This window comes from Equus quagga, chromosome 9 (genome assembly GCF_021613505.1).
Source record: "Equus quagga isolate Etosha38 chromosome 9, UCLA_HA_Equagga_1.0, whole genome shotgun sequence".
In the NCBI taxonomy this organism is placed as follows: Eukaryota; Metazoa; Chordata; class Mammalia; order Perissodactyla; family Equidae; genus Equus; species Equus quagga.
In genome coordinates, this window is record NC_060275.1 from 14096045 (window position 1) to 14118483 (window position 22439).

A 22439-nucleotide genomic window follows, 5' to 3' on the forward strand; every position below is an offset into this window, starting at 1 on the left:
ACACAGGAGGAGGCTTTAGACATGGAAATGAACAAAATTGGTTTTTCTTGCTTACGTTTTGGACTGTAATTCCCTCTTTATTTCTGAATCAATTATTTTCCATTATAATTAGATAGTGGATCATTTCATAGGGAGTAGCCACCAATAGAATGTTAGAAGTGATAGTAGAGATCGTTTATACAATTCTGTGCTCATTTAAGCAGCAATAAAACAAAATTCCCAAAAAATTAAGTATCATCTTTTCAATCACAGTTAGGTCAAGGCAGAGCTGGGATAGAAACTCCAGCTTCCTGACTCCAGGCCTGCTGTTCTTCACTTTGCTTCCTTCCCTCCACCAGGTTGATGAATTTAATGTTGCATGTGATGCTGCCCACTCAGGTAATGATCTGTCATCCTCAGAAAGCTCTGACTGCAGAGGCCGGGGGTACCCATTCGCCGATCACTGCCCTTTGGCCATTGTCAACAGACCCACTGCTGATTGCACTGCAGTTCATGACTCACTGATGATGTGGGAGCTACACATTTCCACTTCCCTTAGGACAGTTTTATTCTTCATTGATAACTTGCCATTAGATGCTATCTCCTTGCTCCTCCAATAAGTTGGTGTATAAAACACTGGATATAAGATGCGGTGGAATGAGGAACTAATCAGACTTTTGAGCACTTGCATTTCCAGACATTGATGTAGATGCTGAGCATGCAAAGATGACTATAGTTAGTAGGGGAGACTCTTATAAACAGAAAACATCATTACAACATAGTTAAGTATGAATGAAATTCACCAAGCACTCTGGGATGACTGGACTGGGTGAGACATATTGGGAAGGGCAGAAAGTACTTCCTGAAAGGGGTTTCATGTGACCCAAACCCAGAAGTGTCTCATTTATGTATTTCAAATCAATCATGTCAATGTATTTGTTTATAAATTGAATCATACCATAAACTGTGTCTAATTGTACCTGGGAACTCCTTCCTGTTGCTGAAGTTCACAGATCAAGCTGTAGATGAGAAACTTCCTTGGTCAATTAAGGAAAAGAAAAAAATTAAAGAGGGATTTCCCACATGAAAATGGCTCTGTTCTCAGTATCTTTCTCCTCATTCTCCTTTGCAAGTCATAATAAGCAAATAAAAATATCTCTGTGCATTCCTTTTTCAGCAAAGTTCAGAGGCAGGTATAATTCATGGTCTCATGATTCATGGCAAGGCTGCCAAAGGTGAAAGCAGCTGGGGGTGAGCAGGAAGCCCTGGAGGAAGAGAGGAGAAAAGCAAGAAGAGACAGGAGGGCTCAGCAGCAGAGATTTCAGAAGGCTCAGCAAAATTACATGTCTCACAGGAAAGAACTTCACCCTGAATACAGAAAACAGCACGTCTTCTCTGGAAATAACTGGACCTGGGCACACCAGGTCAGCATCAGGCAGCTTCCGGGACCTCAGGGGCACAGAGGGGTGAGTCACCCAAGGGGTCACACAACTTCCAGCTTCTGCTGTGATGGAGAAAGCTGGAAGAGTGCTGCTCCACTAACAGAAAAATCTGGATAACACGCAGATTCTTGATGCCATCAGAAGGCCATGGTTCCAGGGACACCACCCAGCCTGAAATCTAAGGAAAGACAAGGCCCTCCAAGAGGAGACAGATTGAGCACTGACTTATCTGGGGCAGAACATGGAGGAAGACAGGACCCCAGACCAGTGCTGAAGGTCAAGTGAGGGTAGCACAAGCGTAGAGAACCCTGGGAGCTGCAGACACAGGGGGAGGTTATACACACTGAGTCTTCTCCACACAGGTTCCTTGGGAGTTCAAGAGAAAGACTGGGGGCAAGACATCCTCAGTGGTATGAGTCTGGAGGAGAGAAGGGGTGGCCAAGGCAGAAAAGGCAAGAAGCCCCACGTGATTCTTCTCCACAAGAAACAAATGACCTTAAATGCTGAGACATGGTAGTAACCCTCTCTCCCAAGGCAGAGGTGATAACACGTGACCGAGTAAGGGACAAACTAAACACCCTCTTCTCCTTGGAGACTGGCATGAAACTCTCCCAGGCCCCAACCCTGAGAAGAGAGACAGAACAACTCCCCTTCCCTCAGCCCAGGCTAACCCCAAAAGCTCCAAGCAGGCAGAAAGGGCCCCTCTGAGGTCAAAGTGCATAAGGAAGGCTGATAGTTGAGGGTGGAGCAAGAACATGGGGAAAACCGTCCAGCAATCAGGCCTCTACCCTACACGAGGTAACGCTAAGGAGTTAAAGCCAGGACCACATTGAAGGCAACCATCACAACAACAAAATCCAAACACAGCTCAAATCCCATCTAGAATGACTCTGTATCCCACACTAATTGCAGAGCAGAAGATGGTGCCTCTTTACGCTGCGCAAAAGGAGCTGGACAGAAAGAGTCCATATTAGGCAATGCCACTTATATAATGTCCTAGAACAGGCAAAACTAGCTTGTGGTAACAAAACTTGTGATAACAGAAAGCTGATTAGTGATTTCCCAAGGCTGGATTTGGGGAGGAAATTGATGGTAAAAGAGTCCAAGGAAAATTGCTTGTTGCAATGAATGCTTGACAACTTGAATGAGTGGCGGTCACAGAGCTGCTTATATTTCTCAAAAGTCATTGCACTTTTATAATGCAATGTGTGGAAGACAAGTGCCTCCAGAGGAGAGACGCAAGCACTGACTTGCTTGGAGCAGAACATAGAGGAAGATAGGGCCCCAGACAAGCACTTTATGCTTTCATGTAAATTACACCTCAATCAAATTGATAAAGAATCAGGAAGAGGAGAAGATTTGCATAAAGCACACACAGTACCTATTGTCTTTGAAACAATGTGGAGGGGAAACATTGTTTATTAAAATCTATTTTTAAGAATAATCCCATACTTAGGAAAAAATTTGAAAAGATGTATTATTGCATTATGTATCATTACCATTTCAACTCACCTAATTTTAAATGATGTGTACTCAAAGGAGAGATTCAAATAAATCTTCAATTAAATGTTTTTACTAATTCATAAAGGACGTTAGTTGAAAATGGTGTGTGTGTGGGGGTGGTGGGTAGTGGAGAATCCATATACAGATATGATTGGGGGCCACAACCTTGATTCATGCTAAATTTCCAGAAGTTTTAGAAATCATTGCTTTTGCATCACAATGTCTATCTCAACATAGTGGGAAAAGCAAATAATGTCTTGGGTTATTATGAAACTGGTTCTGACCCTGTGGTCTGGCACCACCCGGGGTCTGCAGATGACTCAAGAAGAATCCTTTGTTCAGATATGATCCCTGGAAGAGTCTACTGGATTAGGAATTCAGAAAGTCGATAGGGAACTTAAGCAAAAACTATGCCCTGAAAATATTGAGGAAGAAGTCAGTTTGCAGTGGGTGAACAAGGAGAAATATGGAATATAGGCTCTCAGAAATTTGAATGTCAAAAGAAGATTATATGTATGGAGTGACTAGCAGAAAGTGATTTGCTTGCTTGCTTAAGAATGAGAGAGAGTTTCAGTGTATTTACGCCAGGAGAGCGCTCCACTACAGTTAGAGAGGTTCATCCGGAAAAAGTGTGGCATTAATGAAAGTAAGGTTCTAGAAAAAAATAGAAGCTGGAAATAAGAGGACAGGGAAAAGAAGGAAGGGTGAAAGGGCATGTAAGTCTGAAGTTTAGAGGATGGTGAAAAGTTGAAGTAGAAAAAATTTTTCTGTTTTTCTTTAATTAAATAAGGAAAAGACATTAATTGAAAGTGATAAAGCCACAGCATCAGAAGAGATTTTGATAAAGGAAAAGAAAATTTAAAGAATCTTTAAGGGGAATGTAAAAGAGAGTTGACCTAACATAATAAAAAGAAGAGTTTAAGTCAAAAAGCATGGCTGTGTGTGTGTGAGAGTGCTAAAATATACACAAGATGAAATTTACCATGTTAATCACGTTTAACTCTGCAATTCAGTGGCATTAAGTACATTCACGGGCTGTGCAGCCATCGTCAATACGGTGGTTCCTCAAACTGCTTTCCACAGCTGCTACACCATTTTACATTCCTATTAGCAATGCACAAGGGTTCTGTTTTCTACACATCTTTGCCACACTTATTTTCTTTTCTAGGAATTTGTAAATCTTCTTTGGAAAAATGTCTATTCAAGTCCTTTGCAATTTTTCAATTCAGTTTTTCTTTGTTGTTGTTGAGCTGAAGGAGTACTTGATATATCATGGATATTAATCCCTCATCAGATACCTTACTTGCAAATGTATTTTCCCATTCTGTGGGGTGCTTTATGCTTTCTAGATAGTGCCCTTTGATGCACAAAAGTTTCTAATTTTGATCAAGTATCAATTCCTCTTTGTTTCCCTCTTTTCGGTGGCATATCAAAGAAATCACTGCCAAATCCAATGTCATGTTTTTCCACTATGTGTTCTTCTAAAGACTTTACCATTTCTGCTCTTACATTTAGGCTTTCCATCCATTCTAACCTAGAGTTTGAATATGGTGTAAGGTAAAGAAAGGTCCAAGCTGATGCTTTTCCATGTAGAAATCCAGTGTTACCAGCACCATTTATTGAAAAGACTGTCCTTTCCCCCATTGAATGGTCTTGGCTTCCTTGTCAAAAATCATGTGACCATGTATGTAAGAGTTTATTATCAGGTTTTGTATCCTGTTGCATAGGTATATAGTCTATTTCTATGCCACACTGTTTGAATTACTGTAAGTGTGTAGGAAGCTTTGAAGTCAGAAAATGTAAACTTCCAAATTTGCTCTTCTTTATCAGCATTGTTTTGGCCACTGGGGATGCCTTGAGACTACACATGATGTTTTGATGGCTTTTTTCTATTCTAAAAAATGAAATCATTGACATTCTGACAGAGATGGCATTGAATCTGTACATGGATTTGAAAAGCGTTGTCATATTAGCAATGTTATGTTTCCAATCCATGAACACAAAATATCCTTCCATTTCTTCATGTCTTCTTTAATTTCATTCATAAATGTTTTTTCGAAGTTTTCCATCTAGAGATATTTTGGCTACTAGTTAAGTTTATCCTTGGTATTTAATGCCTTCTGATGTTATTGTGAACAGATGTGTTTTTCTTAATCTCTTTTTCAGATTTTTCTGGTTTAGGTATTAAAATACAACTAATTTTTGTTTGTTGATTTCCCACCTTAGAAACTTCCTGAATTATTTATCACTTCTAGGAGATTTTTTGTGGAATCTTTAGGATTTGCTACATATGAGAACATGTCATCTGTGAATAGACATCATTTTACTTCTTCCTTTCCATCTTGAATTCGTTTTATTTCTTTTTCTTGTCTAATTTCTCCGGCTAGAACTTCCAGTACTATGTTGAGCAGAAGTGGGAAATGCAGGCATCTGTTCTTAGGGTAACTGCTTTCAGTCTTTCACTATGGAGTGTGAAGTTGCCTGGGATATTTCATAGATATGCTTTGTCATGTTGAGGAAATATCCTTCTATTCCAAATTCGTTGAATGTTTTTATTTAAAAAGAAGTTTAATTTTGTCTAATGATTAACTACGTCACTTGAGATGATCACATGGTTTTTGGCCCTTCATTCTGTTACTGCGGTATAGTACATTGATTGATTTTCCTATGCTGATCTATCCTCGTACTCCAGAAATAAAACCTAGGTCATGAAATATAATCCTTTTAATATGCTGCTGAATTCAATTTGCTGGTATTTCATGAGGAATTTTCTATCATATTTATAAGAGACATGGGTGTGTAGTTTTCTTCTTATAGTGTCTAATCTTCCTTTGACATCAGGGTAATGCTGTCCTCACAGAATGAATTATTCATCCCTATTACTCTTCATTCATTCATATTCCTCTTCAGTTTTTGGAAGACTTTGGAAAGACTGGTGTCAAGTTTTTACATATCTGGTAGAAATCAACAGTGAAGCCATTCTAACAGGACTTTTTTGGTGGAGGAGAAGTCATGACTTTTTAGTGAATACAAAAGAATACCACATTCCTTTTCACAATCAGATGAAATGAAATCTATTCACCACCCTGTCTATCAAAGATGGTATTCTCTTCCTGGGCCCTCCCTCTCTTAATAAATACAAGAACCCAGGATATTTATCCAGTTTGGGTGTGGAGAGAGATAGTCAGCCTTCGACTTGCTTTAACAAGGAAAAGCCAGCCATCTATTTTGTCCCCAGGAAATCTTGTACTACCAATTGCTGTTGCACCCTTGGCCACACAGTGTCACTAGCACTGTGGCCTGGATGTGCTGCACTTGGTAGCACACAGCAACACCGTGGCCTGGATCTGGACCCATGAAATAGGGATCTCCAAACCCTTTGCTCAACTATAACTCCTAACTTTTGTTTAAACCTAACACGTTTTTCAGTTGACGTCTAAAATTTTGTCCATAAGATAATTAGTTATAAAGGATATAATTTATGTCATGAGTGTTGCTATGTTCAAATAAGCTGTTACATCACTCTTTTAAATGCATCCTGTGAAAATAACAATATGATACACATTATCATCCCTTTTTAAAACACGCAAACAAGCCCTTCAACTTTTGGATATTTTACAGCATTCCTTTTTACATGGAAATTATATTTCCTTTCCACTTTCTCCAGGAATTTCACCATAATTCACTATTTTTATATATGAAAGCCTTTTATTGATAATTTTGTCATCCTTTGCTCCAGAAAGTGTTTATAAATTTAAAATATGAAATATTCTTATTTCCCATCAACATATTGCTCTACATGTTTAAAGCCTCTTTTGGATTGAGTTATCACTATACTTACTGTTAGAATAAAATTGAAAAAAATCAAAATAAATACATTAAAAATTTGATAAGTAATTATTAAACTCAAAAGCTAATTTTTTATTGGAGAAGCATTTCTTAATAAGAGGAATCAGAGCAAATTTTCTCTGTGTTTTTTTAATTAAGATAAATGTATACTACTAAAAGTTCATGGGTTCTGCGTGTAACATAGAATTTGTTTGGATTTTGTTAATAGCACCATTAAACACTTTTAGAGATGAAATAAAATGAGGAGTCACTTTCACAGGAGGATATATTCATGACGAGATTTGATCAAATAGATTTTATAAATTAATTGAGTCAACTACATCAAATCTGAAAAATTTCATAGGTGTTATTCAATGTACCTTAAAAATATACAACTCACTAAAACATCCCAGTGATTTCATGTCTCCTTGTGCCTGGGATAAGTATTAGGAGTACCGGAAAAGAATTTGTCACATGTAAATTCATGAGCAGAAAAATCATAGTGTTCAGTAGCCTTTGAGATGCTTTTCTGATCTAATCTCCAGAAAAACGAAATCTTTACGATAGTCAAATCTTCAAAGAGGCTATGTTATTACTGAAAAGTTGGCATTATTCTCATTACCACATTAACTTGACTTATATATATTTGTAATTCAGGACAACTTAATATGAGCTAAAAAAAAAATTCCCACCTGAAATTCCATCCTTCACAGTTTACAAGAATCAGTATAAAATGGGAGAACACAGAAGTCTTCTAGGTGGACCTGTAGTATCTTGACTAATCATTAAATGTGAGTTTGTCTTTGTTGCTCCTGGGCATCTCACTGAAATAAGATGAGGTGGGTGACAAATTTGCTTTTCTTTCCTGAAATGTGGAAGAATTGGGAAACCTGCCACTGTGAACACTGGATATTTTCAGGCAGATAAATTTTGGAGAAGAGAGCATATGCGTTTGAGATTTAGATATTCTCATACAATGGGACAGTCTCTGTGGACACCTTTAGCTTTAATCTAATTTGAAGGTCACTGTTTTACTGTCTTATCTTTTTTTCTGCTGAGGAAGATTTGCCTTGAGCTAACATCTGTTGCCGATCTTCTTCTTCTTTTTATGTAAGCCATTGCCACAGCATGGTCACTGACAGATGAGTGTTATGGGTCCACACCAGGGGACTGAACCTAGATCGCTGAAGTAGAGCACACCAAACTTAAGAACTAGGCCACTGGGGCCAGTCCAAGACAACCGTTTTCTTAGAAGATGTTTAGGTTAGAAGAAGCTTCCCTTCCCCAGATACACTCAGCTATAATGGTTCCATGACCCACCATCCACTTAAGTGGCATTCATGCTCTCTTTCTCTTTGTTCCTGTCTCTCTCTGTCTTCCTCTCTTCCACACTCTATCACACTCTCTTTATCTCTAGCTACCCTCCTAACTTTCCTCTCTCTGTCTTTCCTTCCCTCTCTACCTCCCTACCCTCATCCTTCTTCCTAGTCTTCCTCCCCACCTCTCTCTCTATATATAACCACACACACACCATCTGACCAATGGGGCTGGGTCAGAAGTGGTCCACAGCAAATCCACACCCATGTAATCAAATTTCTTTATCCCTCTAGAACTTTGCATCTCCACTGACACTCCAGAGACAGGCATCCACAATAACTAATATTACCTTTATATAAAGGGCATATTCAAATAGATAAGGAAACATCATGGATCCAGGGAACAACAAGAAAGAGACCTGACAAGATTTTCACAAAGGAAGAGATTCAACTAAAATAGAGATGTAAAATAAAACAAGAATTGAGTCTATTTGTTTCCTATGAAATGAAAGTTTGAAGCCACCCAGCATACTGGAAGCAGTTAGGATAAAGAGGAAAACCATAAAAGGATGGAGAGACAACAGATTACCTAGTGAATATTAAGAAGCAACACACAAGATGGTAAGTAGGCACATGTAGTATACTCCCATGGCCCCAAACTTAAAGCAGGGCACTGAAGACAGGGAAAGAACAACGGTAAGAAAAGTCAGTGGGAATAAAAGAAAGAGAAAGCCAGTTCTCCGGCTTCACAGTGTGAAAATGTGGGAGTGAGTTGCTTCCCCTGAGAACAGATCAACAGACACACAGTCATGGGGAAAATCCGTATTTCAGATAAAGCAAAGAGAAAGAGGGAGAGTTCTAGGAAAAGAGATAGCCAACAGTGGTCTTTCTCAGCAAAAGAACAGAAATGCCAACGTGGATCAATTGAGGTCGGGAAGCAGTTATAAAAAATCAGTAAGGAACAGCGTTGGATTTGGTTGAGAGCATCAAGTACAACTGTCCTGCCTGGTAGTAGAGGCAAGGAATGGGGGAAGGGAGTAGGTAATATGAATTTGTCTCGTTCTTCCATGATATACCTACATACGAGACCAATTTACTAACATCTTTTTAAATCTTCATGGAATGGCTTCCCCCTGTGAAAATTAAAAAGAAATACTAATTAACCCCATTCTCACATTATTCAATGCATGCATACCTATATCTACATCCATACTTGCAGGAAATACGGTAATTGGATGATATTCTATTATTGGATGCTTGAAGGATCTTCTGAACCAAGCAGTTTCCTTGTACACAGATACAACCACATACTTTGTAAGAAGGAAGGAATAAAATGCCCCCTAGGATTCGCAACTCAAGTGCTGACAGATCCTCACACACTCACAAGGAAGTATGGTTTGGGGAAACCAAGGAGATATTTCTTAACCAGTAGCAGGATGGTTCCTGAAAGTGCAATTTCCTCTTGAGTTTTATTGGGTGTCTGGATTCCCAGAAAAATTGATGTTGGTGTATATTTAGCAATACCCAAAGACATAAATTGGCAAGGATTCACTAGCAAAAATTTCTCAAAATTCTGAGTCTTCTGTGACACTGTATGACATCAGGATGTCATAATCCTGCCTATTACATGCCAGGAGCACTTTTCAGAAACAGAAAAGAACTATGAAATGATTTCTCATTGGAACTAACTCAAGCTCTCTCTAAATTTTAGCAAACTCCTGGTCTTTATCAATGAGTGCATTTTACTCAAAGTCAATCAATTTAAGCATAAGAAATCTTGGTAGCATAGTCTCAGGAGAATTCAGCCTTAGTCAGAAGTTCCTTTGAAGGCCAATTTAGCCTAATTTCTCACTAAATGTCTTCTTTCTGTGCCCAGGCTAAGCTTCTTGCTTCAGTCCTATAGGGGTCAGGTCCCTCTCTCTTTGAGTCCAAAGAAACTCATCCTGCCACTGCTCTAGGGACTTCCACTTCTATCTTGTTGCCATGGCCTGTGATGCAACCTAGACTGAGAAGCTCCTATTCCTTTTGTTTCTCATTTTTCGTCCTGCATCTTTTCTCTTGTTGTGCTCTTCTACCTTTGGATGTATTCCTTCATCAAATCTCCAGTAGTCTACGTCCTGCCTTACCCCCACCTCGTCTCAACTCAAGGATCTTTCACATACCAATCTCATTCAGGGATTCACAATACATATATTGATAGAAGAGATCTAACAGCAGCATGGCTGGCGGGTGAGTTATCAGACAGAAAATATCTTCAGTTTTACTTAGAAAGATCTCCTTCACCGTCCAGCTCTTACCTCCATCCTCTGTGCTTCCAGGAACTTGTAGTAGGTGAATCTTCCTGTGAACACATGATGTGCTAAGACAAGAGACCGTACTCATGACAGGTGTCAAAAGACCCAAAAGAGTAACAAGAGCTGGAAGGGGTAGAGAAATCAGACTTTCATACATTTTCCCATCATATGCTGGAGGGAACTTAAAATGGCCCAGCCACTGTGGAGAACAGCCGGGCAGTTCTTCAAAATCAAACACAGACTTACGATATGACACAGTGATTTCACTCCCAGGTATGCACTTAAGAAATTAAAACTCATGTCCACACTGAAATTCCTACATGAGAGTTCATGTCAGCATTTTCACAATAGCCGAAGAGTAGTCACAACCTAAAGGTATGTCCACACATGAATGGATAAAAACAAAGTGAAATACCATACAAGGGATTATTATTTAGCCACATAAAGAAACAAAGCATGGACACATGCTGAAAAATGAGTGAACCTTGAAAATATTATGCTAAGTGAAAAGAGCCTGATACAAAAGGCCACATACTGTGCAAATCCATTTGTATGACATGTCCAGAGATACAAACCCAGAGAGACAAGAATTAGATCAGTGGTTTCCAGGGACTGGGTGGAGGGCAGGACTGCGGAGGGGGCTTTTTGGGGGAGCGATGAAATTGTTCTGGAATAAGACCATGGTGACGGTTACACAACTTTGTCAATGGACTAAAAACTAGTTACTGGTACATTTTAAAAAGGTGAACCTTATGGTGTATGAATTATATCTCAGTTAGAAATTCGGTCCCCAGTGCACACACCCCTACCCCTGTGGTAGGGGAGATAATAGGATGGATGCCCTGGAACAACAGCCCTCTCCCCAGCCACAGCCAGGCCTCACGGGAGAGTGCAATGTGAGGAAAGACACCTCCTCTGTCCACCTCCGTTCCCTCTCAGAGTTTCTCATTTACTCAACCCCAGCTTGATAGAGCTGTTTGGGAGAATGGAGGATTGGGCATGATTTCACACTCTCTCTGAGCCCCACACTCAGAGGAAATCAGCCCAAATCCACTCCCACTCACAGTTCTTGTTTTTCTCAGGATGGAGCCCAAGATGGTACCTGAAAGGCCAGCCTTCCATCCTGGTGACTGTGGGACCCACAGAGGAGAGTTTGGGGGGGCTTAGCATTTGACCCATTCCCACCCCTTTGGATTCTGTCCAGGAATCATCTCTACTGAGAGTGCAGCAGAAAACAGTTCTCTGCATTTAAACATAAGGAGATGTGTCTTTGTAAACCCAGAGTCTGTCTGACGCAGTTGGGGTGGTGGATCCACATGCAGGGTCCTGAGCCAGACTGTCTGCCTGGATATCTCACAGTGCAATTCACCACAGTAGAAACCTGGGCTTCTGTCCAACTGTATTGTGCTTCACTTCTGTCATCTGTGAAATGGGGATAACAAAGAGACCTGCCTCAATGAGATGTTAATAGTGGAATTGGGTGAATACATATCCCTGCTCAATAAAAGTGTTTTTAATATTTTTTTAAATATTATTTTTTTAATATTTTTTAATATTATTCTGCCTGTGGGAACACTATGCCCATGAAGAGAATGAGGCCACAGGGATAGCAGAATTAACCATGGCATTCAAACCACACCTGGTTCTACTGTTTCTCACAGACATTTGACTATAGTGTCCATTCCACGAATCTGGGGATGTTGTGCTAAAGAGCAGGGTGGCAGAGAAACGCCATGATTCTGGAGCTGGAACAATTTATTTTTTAATTCATATTTACACCAAAAATACAATGTGGCCATGCAAAATGTCACTATCTGAATCAATTGTTGTTCTCATTGTGAGCTGGTTAACACTGCAAGGTGAATAGTTTCCCACTCATTCAAAAACGGGGCAAGTCTGGGATTGGCTGCAAAGATGCAGGGGAGCTAACAAGGAGGACCAATGTCAAGGTACAGCCTTTAGGGGAAAGCAACAGATTCCTGTTCTCCATGTACTGCTGTGACACCTCGTCAGTGTCTCTCTAGACTGAGAATTTGAGCTCTTTTCCTAGTTATACACAATAATTGCTAAAGAAATCGACAGGTTGAACAAGTCGTTTTAGAACATTAAGTAGAAATATAAGCTTTTTAATTGTTTGTGTGTTAAGTGGGCCTTAAAGACTATTCAACATCTAGGTAAGAAAGATTTCCTTAAGGATTATTTCCTGGTGAGTGGAGCCTGGAGCTGGGCAGAAAGTTGGATTTTACCTTTATTCTCATTGGTGTTAGAAAGGCGCCTCCATGCATTTCATATGAGTCAATGATTGCCAGTGACTGCAAGTCCACAATTTTTTCTGAAGGTGAAAAGGAAGTACAGGAATAGAACAATAAGCATTTTTTTCCTCATAAATATTTCACATTCATGGAGTTGACAGCCTGGTTAAGAAATTAAAAGTTGATTTACTTGAAATACCAACCGCACCAAGCAATGGGAGGTGGCAAGAGAGAGGTATATATTCAGGATCTCACCAGTCACCACACACAGGCTTACAGGCTCCCTGCCCACCTCTGCTTCCTCCAGGAACACAGGTAAGCACTTCTCGCTGCTCCAACTTAACAACATGAATCATTATTGAAAATAATAGTGATGTCTTGTATATCATGAATCTGTTCATTCTGTTCATTCTGATTGTGATATTGAACCTCATGTGAGTTCACTCACCCATCATGCAGGAAACCAATCTTTGACACTGGATGTAGTGGAAGAAAGTAGGAATTTTATTGCAAAGCATTGAGCAAGGGTAATGGGCAGCTAATGCTGTAATCCTGAACTCCCTGAGAAGCTATAAGCAAGGGGTTTTGTTTGGGGTTTTGGGGTGGGGGAGCATGTGGCCTTGCTGGTTGGCACTTTCCCATCAGCCTGTGTTTGGTCTTGTGAGGCTGCTTGTAGGTAGGAGGAGGCAGAGATAAGAGAATCTGCAGAAGGATGTCTTTGGTTGTTTGCCTCCATGATGGATGGTGGATTCCAGTATCAGGAAACTGAGGAGTTGGGCTCTGGGAAGCTTACGTTTCTTGATATTCTCTGGATATCAGTTTCCCTGGAATAAAACTTTAAAAGACCCATAACTACCCAAAATATTAGCATGAAGCCACCTTGGTTCTAACAATTTGTAACTTCTGTTGGCCTCCTGAAGCTCAGGGATAAAAAGGTTTAACATAAAAATTAATATTTACAAGTTAATGTAATTTAGAGAGGCAGGGGAGGGGGCTGAGTGCTTTTCGGCTTTAACCCCATATGTGCTCGGTTTGATGTAGGGGAACTGATAGGGTCGGTATCAATTGTATTTTACTTCTTACGCCAGGGAAAAATTAAAACACATTCTTCATCTGATTTATCCTTTTTCTAACGTACTTAGTTCTGATGAAGCAAATGCTCCTTTAGGAGCACATGTGGTGGAGGAGAGGGTGTCTGGCACTACAGAGACTTGGAGGAAAAGGCAGAGAGGTGCCTCATAGGAGCTGGTTGCTTGTGATCAACCTGGGTCACGGTCTTGTTATCTGTTATAAGACATTTTCTGCCCCTACCTAGTACAGCCATTGAAGAAAGAAAGATGAAGATGTTCCATTAACTTTTCACAAAAGTTTTTTTAAATAGTAATTTTGATAATCTTCTAAGGATGAAATGTATACATGTACATTGAAAAAGGCTTGAAAAGTAAAACAATGAAAAATTTTAGCTCCCAGAATCCCATAACCCAAATAAAAGTCATTTCTTCTAAGAAAATTTCATTACAGACTAACGCTCCCTTCAGTAAACTCATTATCCAATGAACCTGATGCTTTTGCAGGAGTTCCAGATCACACCAAGGCCGCCATGAATTCACTCAGTGAAGCAAACACCCACTTTGCACTTGATCTGTTCCAACAGTTCAAAAAATCAGAGAAGGACAACATCTTCTATTCCCCTCTCAGCATCACATCAGCATTAGCCATGACGTACTTAGGGGCCCAAGGAAATACTGCGCTCCAAATGGGCAAGGTAGGTGTCAGCTCCCTTTACATTCACCTGTTTAGACTGATTTCTCTGTTGGCTTGTGTGCAGATGCTCACAGATCTGGTTGTCCCCAAGGGTAGCACAGGGGGCTGAGCAAGAATTTCCATGACTGAGTGAGCACTTGGCTGTGAGAGGCATGTGCCCTACCCCCCTGCTCTGCCCCATCTGCTTCCCTGTGCCTAGATTTCCTTTGGGAGCTGGGATCAACTCCTACAATTGCCCAAAACCAGAGGTGAGGCTTAAATGCCAGAGCACTTGCAGAAGTGATGCACTGACTTAAATCCATGGGAAACATCTTCACATGATTCCTCTGCCGTGAATGAATAATGAATTAGGATTCTTTGAAGTGGCTGGTGATCAACGGGTGTTGCTGCAGTTTTTCAAGGAACAAATGCTTACACTGAAGTTTTCTTTTTTCTTTTTCCTTTATTTCTTTAGTGTTTTTTTTTAATTTTGGATTGCTGGGGGGGGGGGCATTGTTTTGGTTTTTTGTTGAGTTTCTTTCTTTCTTTCTTTCTTTTTCTTCTTCATTCTCCTTTTCTGATTCCTCTGAAAGACAGACTTTTTAAGTAAAGTTTTCTTGTCCCACTCCCTCTCTTCCAGGTCTTTCACTTTAATAAAGTTGCAGACAACACAAGGGAAAGATCTACAACTACTCACGTGAGTCACAGAGCACTCGGGTCCAGAAGCAGAATCACATATCCAAGAGGGTCAGAGTTTAAACTGGCAATTTCAGTGAAAAGTCTAGTTTTAGGTGAAATTTTGGCAAAATGCACTGGACAAGCAGAGTTGTTTCTCATTTCATCTTACATACTTATTTATTTCATATTTTTGTTTCCTGAGAGAAGATCAGCATAGAGACTAACAGCATGGCTTCTGGAACTGGAAGACTAGCTTTAAATTCCTGCTCTCCTCTTCACAAACAGGGAACATGGGCAAGCACAACTGCTCTGAGTTACACCTCATACCAGTAAACTGGCAGTAATAAAAGATCTGCCTCAATACATGTAAATACATGCAAACATTACAACAGTGTGTGAATTCCTGCAAACACTGAAAATGTTATGTGTTATTATTATAGAATAACAATATATATTAATCAAAACAATGTCAATAATATAATAAAATTTTAATTAAGCCATAGATATTAACAGAAATAAGTACACATCCAAGTATATTCTGCAAAATAGTTTTTTGAGCTATACAGTTTAAAGCCTTGATAGTCTAAAATTGTTTAGCTAGCAAGAGGAAGGTTCTGGATTCAAAAATTGGCTCTGCTACCTTGTATTTCTTTGGAGAGGTAATTTAATTCTCTGGGCTTTCTTGTTTTCATTTGAATTCAAATGAAGACTTACAGATACCAATGCGAAGCCTTAGCAGTGTACCAGGCACACACTCTTCCTAACTGGGAGTGTGACTGTTATGAGTGAAGAGACATAGATAACAGTCGACAGGTCTCACCTGAGAATACCACCGAGGAACGTACTGGGCTTCATGTCATGACATCATTGAAATACACAAATTCAGTGTTCTCATATCATTGATGGCTGTTAAAATGAAAATGGTTCTAGCCCTTAAGGAGCTTAAGTTTAGCTGGTAAGCTTAACCTAACCATATGTACTAACTGGAAGACAATCCAATGATGGAATGGTGCTGCATCTGTAGCTCAAAAGAGCAAAGACGGAATAATTTAGAGTGGAAACAAAGAATTTCTTGGAAGACATTAAATGTAAAACTTTTGATGATTATTTGAGGGAAAATACACCAATATCAGGGAATAATGACAAATGTCATCTGCAGGGTTACCAAACTTTAGGTACAGATCTAACAGATTTATGTGGATTTAGTATTTACATTGACAGAGAATGCAATGAGCTCACTTTTTGATGTTTGAAGGTTGAAAAGTTGGGAAATGTGCATGACCAATTTCAAAAGCTTTTGACTGAATTAATGAAACCCACTGATGCCTATGAGCTGAGCATCGCCAACAGGCTCTATGGAGAAAAGAAATTTCAATTTCAACAGGTAAGTTTCACTGGCCTGCCACACGTTTAATCTGCATCCTAGGTCCCCTGTCTCCCAAACACCAAATGGAAGAGAGGGAGCAGATGAGCCTGGCTTACTCCCGTGGGAAGCATTTACCCAGGGTGCAAGGCTCCGTTGCCACAACTATACACAGTGAAGTGTTCTAGAGCCTAACGCTCCCCCAAGAAAGTGTGGGTTTAGAGATTACTTTATGACCAATGGGCAGGTTCAGTAGCAAAGTCATGAGTGCCCCAATCATCTCACACCCTTCAGTGACACAGCGCAATGACCCAAGAAATATATGGTTGATGGGATACTGATGAGATGGGAAGGCTTGATGTGTCCCAGGGGTAAGCTGGGGAAATACCAGGGAATGCTGAATGCCCACAATGTAAGATATAAGCAAATGTCAGAACCATAGGGTGGATATTACTGGAGAGGAGTCTCAGAAGCACACCATCTCATTCAGATCAACAGCTTTGCAGTTTGCAACCTACAGCTTTTTCTATTCCCACCTTTGTCAGATGGTATCACATTTCAGAGACCTCAATCTTGTGCCAGCCTGTACTTCCCTTTCAGATTACCCACAAGCACTTGTATTAAAATACGCAGGGGAAAAAAGTAGATTTCTTAGGAAGCTGGATGCCTGTGCTATATTTTCTTAAGATTGGAAATAACTAACTTGAGAATACATAGTTAATAATAAATTACTCAATTCCTCCTTTCTTCATCCCATGTCAAAGGAATACGTAGAAAATGTTAAGAAATTTTACCTTGCCGGTGTGGAATCTGCTGATTTTATAAATGCTGCAGAAGAAAGTCGCAAGAAGATTAATTCCTGGGTGGAAAGCCAAACAAATGGTACAGTATGGGAGACCACTTATAAAGAAATACATAGAGTCCCCCCTGGGCATACACCCTGTGCTTGAGACTGCATGGAGTGCTGAGAGGGCTAAATGAAAAGAGTTTGCTGACAGGATGGAGGAGGGCACTGTAGATGGTATAATGTTCCAGGTCAATGTGGAGGGAACCCAAGAAACATGGTATGGGTCACAGACCAGCTATGTGGAAACACAGCTGGGAATCTGTGTTTGCTCATGTCCCTGGATAACAGGATTTTTATGGACCCCAAGTCTCTGCTCAGACCCCATCTTGGGTTCACATCCTTTACTTTAAAACAGAGTCTTAACTTCTGTATGTGGTTCCATAAGGGAAACATTAGAAAGGGTTCCCATCTCCTTTGTTAATTGGCTAACAAGCAGCTCTCCTATAAACTCCCCTCCTTGCCACCTGCAGCTGGAGCTGCCTGCCCACTTCTCCATCCCCCATCCTGCAGGGACTTTCCCAGCTGTCTTCCCCATCCAGGGCAGAGAGCTTGACAAAGTCTCCATCCTATGAACCCCTATCCTACCTCCCACTCCCTTTAGAGGCCAAACCCAGAGCTATTCAAAGTGGAGAAGAAAGAGGAAGACATCCCAGGGAGTGGGGTCTAGCAGTTTCTGATAATAGACTTTGTGCCATTTGTCCTAAAGAACAGTCAAGGCCTACTTCCTGTGAGTAGTGATTCCAAAGTTGAAAAAACAGAAAGGAAGGGAGGGAGGGGGAAGTGAGGACAGAGGTATGGAAGAACAAAGGAGGGAGGGAGCAAGGGAATGGATTTGTGGAAAGAGTGTCTGAAATCCATTTGTCAATATTCAGTGTGAGAGAGCTGAAGACCCTCACAGACAGACTCTGAACACCTTTCCAATGAGATGAAGGGCCATCCCTATCAGGGGTAACTCCATCTGGCTGGTGCCTTGAGGAAAGGGGCACCTCGTGAGCTATTAAGATCATGGAGTCCCCACAGTTGTGACTTGTGTGAATAATTAAAGATCAGTTGTAACTTTCAAAGCATCTTCCAGACAAACCACTTGTACTTTCATGACAGACCTTTGCTTTTCTTTCTTTTGCAGGAAAAATCAAGGATCTCCTTCCCTATGGCTCTCTCAGCTCTGCCATTCTGGTTCTGGTGAATGCAGTCTATTTCAAAGGGCAGTGGGACAAGAAATTTGATAAAAAAAGAACTGTGGAGGAAAAATTTTGGCTGAACAAGGTATTGTCTGTAATTTATTTATGATAATGTAGTTATACCTGGAATGTTCATTTAAACTCATATCTTATAGAATGTACAGCTGCAGCTAGAAAACATAATTTGTTGGCTGTATCTTCTTGTTTCATTTTTGGACTTTCTTTAGTCAAGAATACTTGAAGAAACACTTCCTCTAGTTCACAGACTTCCAAGATCATCTCATAGAAAGAAGATGTATTTGGTGTCTCAACAGTATTATCTTTCTTTGATTTATGCCTCACTTGGCATTTGTTACTGCAGGATACCAGCAAATCCGTGCAGATGATGAAACAAACCAGATCTTTTAACTTCACTGACCTGGAGGACATGCAGGCCAAGATCCTGGAAATGCCATACAACGGTAAAGATCTAAGCATGATATTGCTGCTGCCTAATGAAGTGGATGGTCTGAAGAAGGTAAAGTGCTGTACCTCCAATTCTTCCTTCTTTTGCCTAATTTCCTAGTTAACACAATGCTTGTATGCATTGTTTGTGGAAGCAGTACTCACAGGTGGTGGCTGGCAGAGCTCAAGTACAGAGTACATCATTTCTCTCTGCATATAGCCTAAAAGAGAATTGTTAAGGAGAACCTGGCAATATGTCATATTCCAAAAAATAAATATCCTATGCATCACAGTGTGATATGGAAGAAGATATAGAAAATCTTAACATCACAGGTCCCATTAACATTCTGATGGAACTATGCAATGTGACTTTCAGAAAAAAAATAAACCTAGGCACACACATTATATTTTGCAACCATAAGAACTTGTGATATATTCCAGTGTTCATTTGAGGATAAGGAAATTAACACTCATGTGTAGGTGACGCGTGGAAATATTTGCAAGCTCACTCATAAACAAGACAAGAAAATTAAAACAACAAAGTCTACAGTGGACAAATAGATTTATCTTGATGCCTACTTTTCAATTTAGAAGTATCCTGTAACAATTAGCTCAAAGGTCACTCGGACTCTGATTGCTGGGAGTCAAACAGCAAAACAAAACAAAAAGGAATCAGAATTTTCCCCTTAGCATTGCTATAATAGTTAAAAGTAATAGGTAAAAATACCAGTAACAATATCTGGCGTATTAAAGACATTCCAAAAATAGCCATCTGCAATTATTATAATAGTTGATTATGATGCTCAAGTTTCACTGAACTTGCCTCACTCAAAATATATATTGTGGTAACCCTGAAAATTGGAGATCCCCGGTGAAAGTAATGTGGCAACATATGTGAAGGGCCATTACAATATTCGTACACCAGCTCAGCAATCCTAATTGTCAGTGACACCCCAGGCCTGGGATTGGATCCTAAGCTAACTAATGTAAACAAGGCAAAAGCTTTTGGACAGAAATGGCTCAAAATAATGAAAAATTCAAAACAAGGAATAAAGCTGCATCTTTGTATCACCAATAGTTTTACTTAGGGATTCGCACAGAGTCAATGCTTAAAGTATATTAATTAAGTAAAGATATACACATTGAATATTAATTTAATACTAGTACTATGTAACTATTTAAATTTGATTAGAGAAATATATATCTATATGGTGAAAGTTTACAAATAAGTCAAGCAAGAAAAAGAAGTAAAAATAAAGTTTATGCCAAAATTGAACTATGTAAAACATTATGCACACAGAGATATTAACAAGAGAAGTCTATCTGAAAAGGGAGCATGCAGTAGGCAAGCAGCATAACTAATGGAGACATATATGTCATCTCTTACAAAATAATTTTATTTAATGATTCTATAGTTGCACATATATGTATGCATACATATCTATACATCTTTGCCTATATATTTATGTATACATATATGCAGAAAAATAAGAGTCATGAATATATAAGTGCATTCATTTGATTGTATGATGTATATATTCATGACTGTTATTTTTGCCTCCTCAATAAAATCTAATAAACTGAATCTTCTGCACTTACATTTGCTATTAATTAAAGTTTTCCCACATGATTCAGTCAAATGTTAAAGTTGTGTTCAATGTCCACTGAGACTCATGTCACTTGTTCCTTTTTTCCATTTTTATAGCTTGAAGAGAAACTCACTGCTGAGAAATTAATAGAGTGGACAAGCACACAGAATATGAGCAAGAGACTTGTGAATTTATATTTACCTCGGTTCAAATTGGAAGAGAGCTATGACCTCAAGGATATAATGATGTCGCTGGGGATGCTGGATGCCTTCAGTCCACAGGATGCTGACTTCTCTGGCATGACTGGGAGCCGGAGTCTCGTGGTGTCTAAAATCCGACACAAGTCCTTTGTGGAGGTGAATGAGGAGGGCACAGAGGCTGCAGCTGCTACGGCCATAGGACTTGTTACTGCAACATCAACATCAAGTTATGAAAGTTTCCACTGTGATCACCCTTTCCTGTTCTTCATCAAGCACAATAAGACCAACAGCATCCTCTTCTTGGGCAGAGTCTCTTCCCCATAGATGCAATTAGCCTGCTACTAATTTAGGAGGAAGTTCCCAGTAGTGCCAATATGTTGATTACTGGAAAAAGACAAGTTCTCTTTAATTCTTTGTCCTTTTCAATCTTATAGTTATCACTAAGAACATAACGGTTGAAATTGTATGACTGACTATCTCTCTCTTTCTATGAACACATGTAAACCTACTTTATTTCTCCATGACAATTCCCCCTTGGATAAAATGTTCAAGGTAAGATAAAAAGATATTTCAACACTCTATCTTCTCCTAAATTTGAAATATCATATCTGTTATTTCAAATACTATATCTATTAATCAAACTTATTAACCTAGACAACCCCATTTATTTGAATTTATGTGATGTCTGGGACCTTACATCTCTAAACTTTCAATTTTATGAAATACATTATCAATAAAGCAATGACTTTCTCATATTATTTCTTGATTTTCCTCTTTTTTTCTTTCTCTTCAACAAGTGGCCCACCACATACAGGAAAGATAATTCAGAAATATATTACACATATAAAGAAAATTCAAAAAAGAATTAGGGCATGATGAGGCTGAAGAGTAGGCTGGTACCAGAACATGAAAGACTTTGTAGCCCATGTTAAGAACGTTCTATTTTATCCTAAAATAAATGGAAAACCATTACAGCTTTTGTTCATTTATTGTCCAAGGAGGAAACTGAGATCATCAAGTCTGCATCTTTAAAATATATCTCTGGCTATCATGGTGTAAAATGACTAGAAGAAAGAGCAGTGTGGACACAGTGAGATTAATTTGCAAACCATTAGAGTGTCAGGAGTGGAGACTGAGAGAAACAGATACCTGTGAGAATTATTTAGGAAGGAAAATCCACAGAATTCTGGCAACACATTATATATGACAGAAATGAGAGACAGAAGCCAAGAATGATGCCCAAGTTTCTGGCCTAACCAATCAGTTGGATAGAAAAAGATTTTGTTTTGGGGAGAAAAGGAGACCCTGGGTTTAGGTTTGTGTTGGTTGAATTTTAATTTCTTTTGAGACGTCCAAATGGAGTTGTCTGGTAAGCACTTGAATATATGAGTCTAGAGTGCAGATGCAGGATATGATCTGAAGCTCTAAACTTGTGATGCTAAATATGAAAGTTTTAGAATTATTGAATAAATGTAGTAAATTTAAAAAATTGGAGGAAAAAATTTAAAAAGTGGCTAAAAGTAAGAATGAAATCCTAGAGAGAGAGTATAAAGTGATAAGAAAGGAGCACCCAGAACTGACCTTGAAGTATGTGAATATATGAAGGTCAGGAATTGACGATTTTTATTTTCTGGAACACAGCTTTTCTTAGGGGACTGTATTCATTCCACATCCTTCCCAGTCAGTCCTAAATTCCTGCTGATTTCATAAACCTTGAGTTTTGGAGGACTGGAGCAAGGTTCAAATTTTCTTCATCAGAATTCAGCAGCCCAAGAACAGA

The 22439-nt window shown here is 39.4% G+C and overlaps 1 protein-coding gene across 1 annotated transcript; it reads left to right on the forward strand.

Moving 5' to 3' along the window:
- The first annotated feature begins 12892 nt into the window (after positions 1-12892).
- LOC124244878 (serpin B3-like) lies at positions 12893-21417 on the forward strand. The gene is made up of 8 exons (XM_046671870.1): positions 12893-12929; positions 14189-14379; positions 14998-15054; positions 16291-16419; positions 17163-17280; positions 18372-18511; positions 18788-18943; positions 20576-21417. The coding sequence occupies exons 2-8, from the start codon at positions 14215-14217 to the stop codon at positions 20981-20983; spliced, it is 1173 nt and encodes a 390-aa protein (XP_046527826.1). The 5' UTR covers positions 12893-12929; positions 14189-14214; the 3' UTR covers positions 20984-21417.
- Positions 21418-22439: the final 1022 nt, after the last annotated feature.

Excerpts from the sequence above, each read along its gene's own strand:
- LOC124244878 (XM_046671870.1), top strand. The coding sequence starts at position 14,215 with ATGAATTCACTCAGTGAAGCAAACACCCACTTTGCACTTGATCTGTTC. Across the intron at positions 14,380-14,997 it reads CTGCGCTCCAAATGGGCAAG|GTCTTTCACTTTAATAAAGT; the intron begins GTAGGTGTCAGC and ends CCTCTCTTCCAG. Across the intron at positions 16,420-17,162 it reads AGAAATTTCAATTTCAACAG|GAATACGTAGAAAATGTTAA; the intron begins GTAAGTTTCACT and ends CCCATGTCAAAG.